The sequence below is a fragment of the Symsagittifera roscoffensis genome, chromosome 8, assembly GCF_963678635.1.
Source record: "Symsagittifera roscoffensis chromosome 8, txSymRosc1.1, whole genome shotgun sequence".
NCBI lineage: Eukaryota > Metazoa > Xenacoelomorpha > Acoela > Convolutidae > Symsagittifera > Symsagittifera roscoffensis.
In genome coordinates, this window is record NC_087069.1 from 14,885,767 (window position 1) to 14,901,164 (window position 15,398).

The 15,398-nt window shown below is 32.6% G+C and overlaps 1 protein-coding gene across 1 annotated transcript in view; it reads left to right on the forward strand.

The window, feature by feature from the left end:
- The window catches only part of LOC134853248 (transient receptor potential cation channel subfamily M member 2-like), a 78,830-nt gene extending 63,716 nt beyond the window's left edge, over positions 1-15,114 (forward strand). The window contains exons 2-6 of the mRNA XM_063869220.1: positions 5,479-5,839; positions 6,283-6,670; positions 13,450-13,582; positions 14,316-14,477; positions 14,782-15,114. Coding sequence (XP_063725290.1) covers positions 5,507-5,839; positions 6,283-6,670; positions 13,450-13,582; positions 14,316-14,477; positions 14,782-15,103 — 1,338 coding nt within the window. The 5' untranslated portion in view covers positions 5,479-5,506 and the 3' untranslated portion in view covers positions 15,104-15,114. The remainder of the gene's footprint in view (positions 1-5,478; positions 5,840-6,282; positions 6,671-13,449; positions 13,583-14,315; positions 14,478-14,781) is intronic.
- Positions 15,115-15,398: the final 284 nt, after the last annotated feature.

Below are 15,398 nucleotides of genomic sequence, written 5' to 3' on the forward strand. Positions count from 1 at the left end.
TACGAAGAACTGTCAGTAGGCCTATTTGGGAGCAGCTTTACTAAGAATCAAACTTGTGAAAAATGGACGAACCGATACCTGATTTTAATTGTCTGATCCTACCTCTTTCTTATTCTTCTGCAGATTTTGTTTATTTTAAGCTTAACATGTGGGCAAAAATTGGGACAATAATTTGAAAAATTGTATCATTTTAAGAATTTTCGAACAGATCCAATTATATAATGCTAATTTATGGAGCAAAAGTTTTTTAAGAACTTCTATTATAAATAGGCAGTTATCTTTGGTCTTACGCTCAAAAACATTTGATTTTTTAAACCCAATTTGATTGACAAAAATTCAGATAAACCTTCATACCGTTGAAATATCGCTTAAAAACTAGGTCAAGAGACTTTTTTGTTTTTCTAAAACAAAACTTTCATTAAAAAACGAGCAAAAACCTCGACTTTTTTTGAAAACAATAATTTGAAAACTATTAATTGCTTGTCGAGTTATTGTGATTAAGCTTATATCGAAGATTATCAATTCTACATAAAGGCTGCGATTCTGATTTTAATTCTAACAGCAAGGAAGAACTAGCAATAACTGACCTCAATATGAACCACCGACAAAAAATCTATATATGTTATATGGACTGTTACCAATTTTGGTTCTTGTTTCAAACTTCACTGAATTAAAGATATCTTAAGCAATAGTTTATTTCATTGTTTTTTATTGACCTAAAATTTATTGAAGTAAAAAACTTCAAGAAGAAAAAATATAGGTTTTCTTAAGATTCCGAAAATAAGTTTACGCTTCAATTCAAATTGAGTTTCCATAAAAAGCCTAAGCTTCAATTCAACTTACAAATGCAAACTAAAAATTTCTTCTTCACAAAAAAATTAAACAATTATAATTAAACATTTTTAAGTACAGCGCAAAATCTATTTAAAGTCGGGATTCCACCATTTAAAAAAACTTAATTCCTTATTGTTAAAACAAGAAAAATTAAGTTTGAGCAGGAAAAGATAATAAAAAATTTATACTAGTCTAACTATGAGTCCAGAGGGAAATTATGAAATTATGGTCACACGTTAAGATCATTTATCCACAAGGAAAAGGGTAGTTTTTTATGTTGTCCCAGCTTATGAACTACATTTAGTTTTTTGGTTACTTTACTCGTATTTTCAGAGCAGCCAAGGATATAAAAAAATCTCCCTCTTAATTTGTTGAATGTGAAATCAAATAAAAAAGCTTGGATGGTTCGAACTCTTGATTATAATTTTACGGGTTAATTATGTAGCTAGATCGTTGACAGAAACAATAGTAGTACTTTCAAAAAAGCTTCGAAATTTTATCTCAAAAAAAGAAACAGCAAATTATAAATGTCGTGAAAATTTTGAAGGAACTTTGCATGTTCTGATTTTATAGATAACGTCATGGCGCAAAAACTAAACAAAAATATAAAATCAAAACAATTTTGTCACAATAACTTACCGTCAAATTATCATGAAAAAGATTGAGTTTGCCGAGAAAATGGAACCCTAGTTGATCAAGGAAGGTTACCTTGCACGGTTTTGCAAGATAACCTACAATGAAAACTTTTCACAAAATTTTATTCTGAGCGCCAGAAAAACACTATGGAGATTCGGTTTTTATTTCAGCGAATTTTGAGTTCGGATAAGAAAAAAGTTCGGATAAGAAGGTTGAACAAGTTTTGAAACGTTTCTTTGATATGCTCATTTTTACCGCATTAGTAGTGTAAAATGATTCAGGTTGTGATTAAAATTTTTGCATTTCAAATTGAGATTTCAAACAATTTTTTGATTTTTTTTGGAATAATTAATCTAGATTTGGAACTCTAGTGATTGAAATTGAGTTTTTTGTTGTTTCTCTCAAAATTTTGAGTAAATAGAATCAATTAGTTTGGTGTTTTTTCCTTCACATAATTACGATATAAAATTATGTTCATATATTATGCGGTTTTATTTTTTCGATTAATTTTTAAAATTATTTAAATTTTACCCCTAAGCAAACGCTGTCTTCGCGTGTAACGCTGTTTGTTCCCACAAAAATCATATCTTCAAAGATCTTGTTTTAAAAAAGTTGTCTTAAAGGCGGTTATTTTGCAAGATCTTGCAAGATACTTTAAAAAGATGCATCATCTTTAAAAGGTTCTCGCAAGATTCTTGCAAGATCTTGCAAGATAACCTCCCTTGATCGGCAAGGGAGGACCAACATACTAAATTGTTAGATTATATGATCTCGAATCACATTGTTTGCAAGAATATCAACCCTGATTTTTGGGGACAAAAATTATACCTACAACCAAACAAAAAGACTATTGGAGTCGATGAAGATGGTTAAATTGACTGAAACATTTAAAAGGAAAACAATGTATATAGATGATTTATCTAAATTTAGATGACGAGAAGTTTTGTCATAGCTGAGTTACCTAAAACCAAATTAAATAAATATGTTTGTTCTGCAATGATCACAGTCGATTGATTTTTTATTAAGATAATATCAGCCGAAAAAGAAAGACTATCAGAAGATTAAAAGTTATTTTACAAAACGGTAATGATTTGATCAAAAAAAAAACTCCGGTTTAGTACATGAAGCCAAAAAAGGCATTGTAGTTTCTAGAACTCGGTTACATAATGTTGAAAACATAAAAAAGTTGAAACTGCAAAAAATGCAAATCATTTATAAACTAAAACTTGCCAATTGATCGTTTTATGAAAATCAGCATAACAATCTGCGTAAGAAAATTAAAAAATAATAATAAATGCAGAAAACTCTCCAAAAACTACTTTATGGAAATTCTTATCAGACAATTAAAAGTTCTCAGAGCGAAATAAAATTATGTAAAAACACTTTAACCTTCAATAAAGCTGATAAAAACAATTAGGAGCTGTATAAAATCATCAAGGCTCCTCAGATCAAAGTTTTTATTGCAGGAAGGCGGGGAGAGAGGTGAAAACAAAAAAATTGAAATTTTTTTTTCAAACCTGTTCTCTGCCCTCAATTGGTTAACTTTCATCAGGTTAGATATTAGAAAAATACACATCACAAGGCTAAACTGGGCATTTTGTGAATTGTAAGCGGATTCCTAACAAAGGACGCTTCCTTTGTTCTTCTTTTGTTCTTTCATTTTATATGATTGTTTCGACAAAACTATAACATTTATAAAGACTTGTCTTTGGATTCTAGGAACATACATACACAAAATTGAGCACCTATCTAGTGAGCAGTTTGGCCTCGTAAAGAAGAAATTATTCTTTTTTGTCATCGCTTCGGTTTAGAAAGACTTCCAAATCACCGAACAAACCATATTTGTCGACAGTTGCCAACAGCGCAGTTCAAATATGAGACAACGACACCAACTACTAGCACATAACATCAATTTTGAAACTTTTCTATTATGCGGCCCAAAATATACCAGAAGACAAAAAATACTTGTCATACAATTTTCATATATGAAAAAATTTTTACAATACAACTTTGTACAATTCCACAACTACAGAAAATTGTTTAAAAAACTCTACGATTAAGGAAGTATAAGTGAAATGTAAGTGGTGTGCATTTTTTCATGAATAAAACAATTTTTATTTTTCAAGTTTCGCTAAAAATTTTTGCGTTTTGTCCGAATACACAAAAACCAAAAACTTTGTAACACAATACACTCATTTGGTTGAGAGGAAGAAATATCAGAGATACTCAATTTTTAAATCAAACTTGTATAAAATATAAATATATAGTTCACTCAGAACTAGCAGTATAAACCTTAAAATTTTGTATATAGCTAGAAAAAAATTAGTGGCATCTTTTTTAATTTAAAATCGTGGCCTGATTTTTTTTGACTACTTGAAGTATTCTTTGCCTAATAAAATCTTTTAGAATTTCAGTCACTTTTGTTTCTTTTGTAGAAAAATTTAGCCTAGATTACGATACTGACAAAAATGTAGAACCTTCACATGCAAATTTTTTTTTAAAAAAAAGCTTGTCTGATGTTGCTCAAAAGTAAGAAAAATTTTTGAAATTAGGATTTTTCATGATGTAGAAATTGCTTCTCGTACAACTTTCATAAATTGTATGATGAAATTGTATGATGAACATTTTGTGCCCGGAGGTCAAACCTGGTTATTAGATTAACAACTGAGCTTTTTTTTTCATTGAAATCTTAGGCTTATTTAATCTATCTGGTATGAACTTCAATCAATCAGATTCGAGCTTTGTGATCATATTTTCAAAATAGCAAAAAAGATCTTTTTATGGGCCGTATAACAAAAAAAACCCTATTTTTGATTTTTTTGGTTTTTTGGTAAGAAATTACAAGATGAAGGCAAGAACTTTGACCCCGGACGTGATAGAAATAAAGTATTTCAGTTCTTTTAACCAACCTTATCAAATTTTTCTCATTGTTTGCTCCTCTCACCTAATTAACATTTTACCGTTTCTAGAGTAAACAAAATGAGATCATCTGTGATATCAATCAAGTTGAGTTAATTGAACTTGTTAAATTGTAATTTACCGCTGTTATCATACAAAAATATTTGCGAGTATTCAATTCGTACCTGGGGACATTTCGTGACAGTAGAAGGAGCGAAAAACAATAATACAGGCGAACCATACCTCTTGTGCCGAATGTAAGCGCATCAAAGCAAAACGATTGCCGATGGGTTCATTAAAATTACGCATGCTACCAATTGATACTCAATCAAAGTATATTCTCCATTTTTGTTCTAAAAACGCCCTTCTGCTCCTAATTTTTGTTGTGAAGTAGCGCTTAATTTCCTACTTAAAAGCTTTGATTGCTCAGAATTTACCACGCTCAAAAAATACTAAATCTTTTTGGGCAATTTTTGTCTGTGATTTCTGTTTCATCATTGAATCAAAAGTTAATTGTCATTTTACCCCAATTCAACTTGTCCCAGCCCATCTTGTCTTACACTAACTTGCTCCACAAGACAATAAGTTGACTCATAATAGTCAAGTTGTAATTTTGCACAAAAAAGATTTAAACAATGACGCAAAACAAAAATATTAGTTTTTTTTCGTTTCAAAAGCGTTAACTGCGGATTATTGCCACAATTTTGCATTTATTGACAAAAATTACGGCTTAGATGATTTTTGAGGCTCACTTTAAACAATTTTGAATCAGTTTCCTTCCCTTCTTATCTCAAAACGAGTTCAGTTTACCATTAGCACTTGCTGGCCCATTTAGTATAGGGCAAGTTGGCAGATGGCCAGTTGTCCTGGGGCAATTAGTCCTGACACCGTATCAAAGGCGATTTGCCTTAAGATTAACATTATTTGCCAGATGTTAAAAGTCGTCGCAAAATCTAACTTGAAAGACACACATCGTCATGACCGGAGCTGTTTGATAATTTCTCATTGCAAAAAAGGCTTTGGTAGTCAATTTTTAGTGTCATTGAGTCTACTTAGGTGCAAATTACTTCCATTTAGATAAATTTAGCGGCATATTTCATCTTATTTTAGGCCAAATTATTGTCTCGCAGTCGGCAAAATGGACTCCTACCCCGCGGAGCCTACTGAGAACACTGTCGAATGTGTGAAACATGTTCTTTGTGAAAGTTCATCCGAACACGAACCAGTCGAAAGTTCAGAATTAAGCTCCTTGACAAGTCCTTGCAAAAAAGTTAAACCGAAGCTCAATCGAATACTAATGAAGAAAGCAGTCTTATCAGCTATTGCAACCAAAGCAAGACAGACTGAACAAGCGTACCAGTTTTTTTCCGACAACCAGTTTTCACGCCGGTTTTGCGCCAAGTTTTACTCAGATAACAGAGACCCAGAGGTGTGCAAGGGTTGTGGATTCCCAGAAAATGAACACGTAAAGGTAAGATGCATTGCCTTTTGACAGTATTTGGAGAGTTAGGAAAAATAAAACAATAATTTGAGCCCCGGGTCGAGGTTCTCACAGTATGTTTCGACTTTCAAAGCACTTACGACTTTTACTTTTAAAAGCATTTCCGGAACTCGGGGACCTTTTTAGTACCCCCTCCCCGGCCGCACCAGCCTTGCGAAAATTCTAGTTCAAGGAAAAGTGAGTAAAAAAGACAATTGTTTTGTCAAGAGTGAAATTTTTTCAGTTTTTCTGCAATTTCCGCTCATCTTGAATGAGAGTTCACCGCAAACATTTTTGATGAGTTTTGCAGTTACTATAATGACACTTATTGCAAATATTACAAGATCAAATGATCAAAAGGATTCAGCGTAGAACTAGCAACAGTTTCCAAGAGCAAATTTTTGTGTATTGATGATATCGAAAACTTCGTTTAGATTTTGTCCCCGCTTAACCGATGGGCGGCAGATAGTCTGGAATGGAAACCCGACTTCCATCTAATTAACGAACCCTACCCGAACGAGACCCTCAAAATCCGACTGGTTGACGAGCCCGCTGGCATAGACAAAAGCGCCGACTTGATGATTATAGCCGACAACACACACCCTGGCATGCCAGTTCAAGTTTTGGTCGAGCGATGGAAAGTCCCGGTTCCAGATTTCATAGTTTCTGTGATCGGGACAACGCACGAAAGTCCAGTAACTCCGGAACAATTTCAATATTTCAAGCCAGATTTCAACCGAGCAGTGTCTAGCAGTAATGTGTGGGTGATTGGAGGAGGAAGTTTGCACGGAGTTGACAAACTTGTCTCTGAATGTCTGAAAGGTATAAAATTGACTCACCTATTTTCCAACACATTGAGTTTGACCTGTTTTTTTTTTTGCTCACAATCATTTGGTAACCCGGTACATACCTTATACCATTTCAATGTTTTCAAGAGACAGAAAAGATGGAATTTGAAGAAAAAAAAATTTTGGAATTCTGAAAAAGTTGGCAGAGGCAAAACTTCAGACATTTAATTCAACTATGTCAAGTTAAAAATTAAATAGATGAAGTTATCAAACACCCTTGCCAGGAAGCGCTAGATTTTTTAAATTAAAACTGTCTTATTAATAGATTTACTCTGTGATGAATGATCTCTAAAATCTCATAAATTATTGGATTAAGTCCATTAAATTTTCCAAAACAAAAAAAAACGTGGCTGCCATTCAATGGAGAGAGTGAAACCCGTTAAAAAAAACTTTCTTTCAAAATATGCTTTGATACCACCAGCGGAATTAGGGGGAGGGACGCTTTCTCAGGGATCCGACCCCCTGCCGACGCAAAGGGTCCCCATTTGGACTATTATGAGATATCCCTTTTTGGCTGACTGACCCTAAAAACTTTTTAAAAGCGCCTTTTTAAAAGCGCCTAATTTCGAGGGGTGCGCGCCAAAAAAACGCGACTGTTTAGTCAAAATTTTCCAACCAAAATGTGCCTAAAAATAACTGTTTTGGCCTGTTTTTTTTCAAAAATTTGCATGCGGCGCAGAAAATTTGTTAAAAATGGGGTGGAGTCTTTATAGTGAGTTGGGAGAGATCAAAAAATCAATTTGGTTGACCTAAAAAAAAGGTCGTCAAAAATTTTCAATTTTTTTTTGCAAATCCGCCCCCTCCCTCGAGAAAATCCTAGATCCGCCTTTGTTTGTTACATAAACCGATAAATTTTAGACCAAATGAAATTTGCGTAATCAGAAATTCACGGCAAAAAAAACCGCTGAACTATGGTAAAGTGACAATTGCTGAACTCCTAAGCCTCCCGGGTTGACCAAAAATTCTAGTCAAACAATTTTCATATACGGAAAAATGCTAGTCATACACTTTTCATGCAATTTCATAAGTACAGAAAATAGCATGAAAGGTCTATGATTAGAATTTTTTCATAAATGGAAAATTTATGACTAGAATCTTTCCATAAACCAAAAATATTGAATTTTTACATTTTAATTTCGCAAAAGTTTTTGGTTGTGTTCGTAACCAAAAACAAATGACATAAACCTTGGTTACTCAAACGTAGTAACCAAAGGTTTGGGCGTCTCGCATTAATAATGCATTGGAAACAGCCTGAAATGATTATTTCTAAAATTTGATCTTTTAAATAACCAGACATTGATCAAGGCGTACAAAAAGATATAATACAAAAAAGAGGGGTTTTAAGCGTTTTTGAAAAAAGTTATGAGGGGAAAAGGAAAAAAATCCAATATTAGTTTATCCAGGACTACGTTATACACACAAAAAATTAAATTTTGCATGCAAAATTTTTTTTTTCAAAAAATGTTTGTTTGAGTACGAAAATCAATTTGCGGTTGAAAATAAAAACACAAAAAAATTTTGGAGGCAATTTCAAAAACACTTTCGTCCTCACCATCACAAAAAGGCTAGTCATACATTTTCCATATATGAAAATTGTGTGATTAACAATTTTTTTGACAAAAATTTTTTGTTTTTTATTTAGTACGATACACCGAATTTTATGCCAAAACAAGAGAAAAGCTTTTCAAAATTTCGACAACACCATTTTAGCAAAATGTATGAAATTTGTATGATTAGTATTTTTTCATAGACTTAATTTATGGAATTGTATGATTGGCATTTTTGTTCTATGACGGTCAACCCGGGCTGACAATGCATTTACAAAAACAGGCGTTCAAACTGTACTCATTTCAATTCAAAAAGAAAAATAAAAAGTCCTCATTGTTTTAGAAAAAAAAACGCCCCAATTAGCTTTTTGATTTTCAATTGTATACAAGGAGCTATAGTACGTCCGATAGTGAGAACATCCGATATTTCAAACATCCGCACTTAGATAGTAATACCTAAAATTATGATGTCAAGATCCCAAAATTAAAAACCTTTCCTTGATACGTTATTTACATTCTAAAGCATCTGTGTATGGAACAACATCTTATTTAAAAAAAGGCATAGTAAGTTACGCCATTGCAAAATTATTCAAGACGTCAATGCAAAACTACAATTATGGGAATTTAGACTTAATTGTGTTGTTTTTAAAAACTGAATTTCGTTTACTGACTACAATCCTTTTCAAGACCACAATTAACTTTTGTTCGAGATTTATCAAATGCTATGAATTTTTTGCATTGTAGCAACTGTATAATTTATGCCATTCAAAAAAATTATTTATAAAATTTGGATTTGATTTTTTAAATCATTTATAATAAATATTTTTATATGCAATTAGATTTAAGCACTCTTTTATATACACTCTTCTAATTACTCTTCAAAAAAGTTTGTATAGCAAAAAAATTGATGTCTAATTTCTGCTTTATTAGTAACATCAAATTTGCTCTCTGTCTAAGTTCCTGCCACCCGTAGTCAACGGAGACTCTACCTACCCGCAGTGAGGCTCCATGGATAATAATCGATTATAATCGATTTTTGTGGTCAAAATTGTTGGCATTATAATCAATTAGCATTGGGATCACGCAATCGATTATAATTCATACAAACCCATTATTTTTTTTTAAATAGAATATTACCCATTTAAAAACGATTATAATGGATTCTAATGGATTATGATTTCTACAAATTTTACAAAATTACCTGAAAAAGCTGCAGTTTTTTCTACACCCCACTCACCTACCCGCTCTCACTTGCCGTAACTCCATAAACCTTCTATCTCCCCTTTTTTGGAGGGGGCGTAAATATCTGTAGTGTGGGAGGGGGCTTGCTAAGGGTGTGTGTGAATTTTAAGGGGTACGTGTACGGGGATATTTTTCACGTATTTCTATGGTAAATGTATGTAAGGGTAAGTGGTGGGGAGGGAAGGTGGTGGTAAGTGACGAAGTAAGTGTGAAGTATTAAGGGGGGAGAAGACAAATAAAAACAAAAAAAATTTTTTGCTGTAGCCAAACGTAAAACACAATTTAGCGATTGCAACGTTCACGTTTTGAATGTTTGATTTCAAGGTTTTGGAAAATCTAGGGGTGATATATTACAATAGATGACAAATTTAAGTCAAATAACTGTATCAGTTTTTGTAAAAGTCAAAATATTTGGCAACAAAAGTGTAAAATTGAATTATCGGTTAACATTTCATCTGGCAGAGTAATGCATTACAAATGTTATCTTAGTAGCTTCCCGGGATGACCAAAATCATTACTATACAATTCTATACATTTCCATACGTACAGATAATTGTATGAAATCTCTATGATAAGCATTTTTCCTAATATGAAAATTGTATGATAGCTATTTTTCTATAAACCAAAAAACGGATTTTGTAAAGTTTTATATATGTAAAATTTTTTAATCACCAGGCTGTTTTATTAGAATCAAACAGCTTTAAAATTTAGTTTATATCTTTTTCGACCATTTTTTGAAATTTTACAAAAAAATTGTATGACAACTTTTTTTTCATACACTTGATGTATGGAATTGTCTGATAAGCATTATCGGTGTATGGAGGTCAACCCGCGTTATGTACAGTTGATTGAAAATGAAACTACTATGTTATGCATTTTAAAGGCCGTTTTTTCTACAGGCAACTTACAGAGCTATCATTTACGGGAAAAGTTTTAGCAACTTAGAAGCTTTCATACTATGCAGTCTTCCCATGTCTACAGTATTGATTTAATTTTCACGGAAAAAACTTACGGAATCCGGAAACTAAATTTTGGTCAACAAAAACTTAATTTTGTTGCTCTGAAATTGAGTCAACTCAGACAAAAAGCAACAAGGACCACATATAGACAAAAAGGGACGTGTATTATTATAAGTACTTATTTTACTTGATTTGGAACCAAAATCATCTTTTTGATTTCCCCGAACTTTGAAACTCAGTACAAAATCTAAAAATGATTTTTATGCGAAATGGTAAATAAACAAAAACGTTGAGTTTGAATGAACAAGTTTCTGCAAACTGCGAAATGGTAAATAATCAAAAACGTTGAGTTTGAATGAACAAGTTTCTGCAAGAACTCGAACTTTTTTTTGTTTTGAATTGGGTAATTGATGACCTTTTGTGTATTTCCGAAATTTCGCATCAGCCTTGTTTGACCGCTTCTACATATTTTGAAACTTCACAATTTTTTAAATCAAACAAATATGCAGCTACATGGTTAAATGCCTGTCACAAGCACTATAATTGAACGTATTGCAAGAGCATTTGTGATTTGATAAAGTGCAATTTTAAAAATTTAACACAAAATTTTTTTGACTGTATTGATTTACAATTATTTTGATATTTCACGTATTTAATGATAAAGCCTTTGGACATAGTCAGATTGGCGGTCGAACCTTTTTTCTAAAGCTTTTAAGGGCATCAGCTGGGTCATAAAGCTTGAGAAAATCTCTATTAAACGTTTGCCTCTGAATTGGCGGCTAAGAACCAGAGAAGAAGTTGTTTTTTACTCCACATCAAATTAGAGCTTTTAAATATGGCATCTAATTTCACAACATATTTCAGATAAAAGAAGAACGGAACAATTGTTGATAAGCATCAAATCATCAAAATGATCTATTATAACAGTTCGACAGCTTGAAACAAAAAAGTGCAAAAAATAATGTTATCGAAGTTTCTTGAAGTAACGAAAGCGATCAATGCTTTGTGCTCAATTTTTTTTTCAAAAAAAATTTAGCCTGCGGATATTTTTTTGCAAGCTTATGAGGCTTAGAATGCTGCAAATTTGGGACGATTTGGGAAAAATTATATCAATTAACGCGTAAGCAGTGGATTATTGTGAACCAGAAAATATTCCCACTAAAAGTTTTTTAGTCTTATTGTTCCGACTTTCGTAACGAAAGTAATGGAATATTTGTGCACGGGGTGATTTTTTTTCTTCTGACAAATTTCGTCTTTTTAACTAGCCATTTTTGACGGGATTTTATTATATCATTCAAAAGGCGCTTAAATTTGTCCTGAGCTTAAATTTGAAAAATTATTTCACTTGTGATCAATTTTCGTTAAGTTATGGGGGTGTAGACACTGTCATTTTGGCTAATTTGGGGCAATTAACACGTAAGAGGAGATTTAATCCGTCGTAGAAATTGTTCCAAATTGGTTAAAGGAAGCTTATTTACCGTAATTGATTTGTAAATAGGAGCAAAATCTATCACTTTTTGTTTGATATGGCGTGTGGTTGATGACTTTCACAAAAATTTTCAATTCTGGTCAAAATTTTTTTTTCAAAAATCTAAAAATTGCAACAAAACTATTTGCCAAACATGCAAACTCTATTTCACTGTGCATGTTTATTGTTCCAACTTTCGTAACGAAAGTAACGGAATGTTTGTGCTCGGGGTGAGTTTCTTCTTCGACTTTTTAACTAGCCATTTTGACGGAATTTTCTTATATCATTCAAAAAATATTAATAACCTGAGCTAAAATTTGAAAAAATATTTCACCTGTGATCATTTTTCGTAAAGTTATGGGGTTAAAGATTGCCATTTTGGCCAAATTGTGACATTTAACGCGCGATATTTTTGGCGCTTTTAACGCGTACGCGGATATTTAATCAATATTATACATGGTTCCAACTTGAATCAAGGAAGCTTATATGCCATAATTGATTTGTCCATAAAGCAAAATCTATCACTTTGTACTTAAAATGACGTGTGGGGGCATTTTTCGCAAAAAGTATAAATTTTTTTCTAATTTTAATTTTATCTTCTTACTTTTAAACTTATCATGTTATTACTACTCCTTAGACCTTGAAAGGAATTTGGAAAATTCAAGTCTTTGCCCTGATACGAGCAGTCTTGTTAAAATTTCAATGCGCATGCACTACACCGTTTCACTTTGTGATAAAAGGCAGGGAATGAAAAATCAAAACTTTCATTTGTTTTTCTATTTTGTTTCTTTTTTTAAAAAGGAATTTGACTCATGGACTTGTTGAAAGGCAGTCACAACATTCTGGATTTTGCCCCTATGCAATTAATTTTGTTTTTCTGGCCATTGAAAATAGGAAGAAATTTCGCATTTGAGTGTTTAAGTTTTTTTTGTTGTCCTGCCAAAATCTGATACCACTAATAATGATTGGAATAGAACCAAAAATAATTTGTAATATAGCCCCTCAAGCCGTGATTCGAACGAACTTAAAAAATTTTTTGATAGAAAAGGTTTGAAAACGGTTTGAGTTTTAGCTTCATTTCGAGCGAGTTATTTAAATAAACGTTATTTATTTAGGATAGAAAAAACTTGATATTTCAGGAAAAAAAATTATTTTTAAGCGCTTCATTGGGCCCTTTTGTAGCGCTTGCGATTCAGAAATCATTGTGCGCAGTATTAGAAAAAAAATCGAAACTTTTGTGAATATTTTTTCCATTTTTCTTATTATTATTTATTTTTTGAAGACAAGTGTTGGTTATAAATTTTGATTCACTAAATTTAATTGCGTTTGAATTGTTTTTTTTTATCACATCAAGCACAAAAAAAACTAACCTAATCGATCTGAAAAAAAAAGAAAAAACCTTTTTCATGTAATTTTCTTAATGATTTTTTAAAATTGTGGTCGGAACATTGTGGGCTAGTTGTGCAGCAACCGGCTATCCTTGCTTGTTTTGGCTACGAAGTGAGACTGAGGTTAACTTTTGGAAATCTAATTGCAGAGGTCCAGTTGCAGGCTTGGATGGGCTTGAGTTCGAAGAAATTAGATGTGATTGGAATTGTGAACTGGGACTGCTTCGAATCCAATCATGCCGCCAACACGCTGTACTTCGGATCAGAATATCCCATGAGCAGGTAAAAGTTAAAGTTGTCTGGAAAGATATAAAATCAGAACTCTTTTTGAAGTGCAAAAAAATCTAATAATTTTTCAATTCAAGAATGGATCAATTAAGTGATTAGTTGAACTGTGATTTTTCCACAGCAACAAAAAAAGGTTCCATAACATTCTACTTTATAGCAATCTACCCTATACCATTGTACCCTATAATTAAACCAATTGAAACTTACCCCATCCTCTTGAAGAATCCGAAACAGAATATTTCCGAAAAAAATCGAAAACCATTAATTTTGACCAAACAGTAAATAACAATTCCTAAATAAAAACTATGTATAATCAAATTAATAAATAACAAATGTATAATAGTTGCTTAACTATCGAATATATGTCAACATCTTATTAAATATGTTCTTGTATAGTCTCTAAATATTTGCGTCTTTTACCGTGCATTTATTTTTTTACCTTTTCTTTCAGATAGAAACAAAGTAGCCAAAAGTCTCATACTTTTTAAAACAATTTGTTTTACTTGCTTCTAAAACGTCATTTTTTGCTCACTTAAATATTTCGCGAAGTGCGCTCTCATCCAAGTTGTAAGCTTTGAGTCAGCAAAGGCTTAGCCAGCGAGCGACCTTCAGCTGGTATTTTTTACACGAGCATGCTGCTTGACACACATGCCATTGAACCAGTCCCTCTCCATTGATCAATTTGCAACTCTAGGCTTCCGTTTCAAACTTATTTTCGCTGCTGCAGATTCAGTCCGGATCAGAAGTTTTCCTACTTTGTGAAGAAGCGTAGACCAGACTGGGACGCCCAGACTGGCAAACTGTCCTTCACCCTTAACCCCCTCTTCACAAACTTCATTGCCATCCAAGGGGGTGTGAAGGGAAAACTGCACCAGGAAACCAATCTGAGGTGGGAATTTATGTTCTTATGATTCTTATGCTTCAAGTTTAAAATTATATTGAGTTTGAATGAATGGCTTTATTCATACTTTCACAACTAATTAATTTTTAAAAAGAAACCACGTTTTTTCAATTTAACAAACCAAAAAATGATTATATTTTGTACAATCTCTGCTCTACATATCAATTTAAAACATTTTGGTTGAAGAAATATTCGCCACAAATGTTTTTAAGTCTAAGTTGTTAAAACGTAGCAAAATTAGTTTCAATTATGATTATCTTTAAATTAAAATATTTCAACTTTTTATTTTCAGATCCTCAATTGAAAATCTACTTTCCAACCCACTCCTGGAGAAATCCCTGCTTGAAAACACCAAAACTATCCCTCAGACCCTGGTCGTGCTGGGAGGTGATGTTGGAACTCTGGACCACATCGCCAACTCGTTGATCAACGGCATTCCAGCTGTGTTGTGCCAGGGATCCGGAGGCATCACTGACGTCATAATTGGGGCACTTCGAATGACTAAAGGAATTTTTTTTTCTTCATTAGCTTTTTCATATTTATTCTTTATGCTTCACTCAAGTAATAAAACGTACAAAAATTGGAACTATTTCTCAGGAATTTTTTTTGCTTGAATATATTGCCATTAGAAAGGTAAGACTCGCAAGAAAAGACTAATGGTAAAAATTACGGGAAGCGATAATTCAGTTTGAAAAGTTTGAAACTTTTTGTATCAATTACAAATATTGGTTTAAGGTCGCTGGTTGTATTTTATTGCAAGTTGTCTTGAAAAGAAAAATTAAAAAGATCCAAATAAATCTGTTATGAAACTGTAGGATCCCAAGGGCTGCTCGAGTATCAGAAGTTCGTGGTGATCAAAAGAATCCGAGACTTGATCAACCAGCCGAAGGATGACGAGCAGTTGTTCTC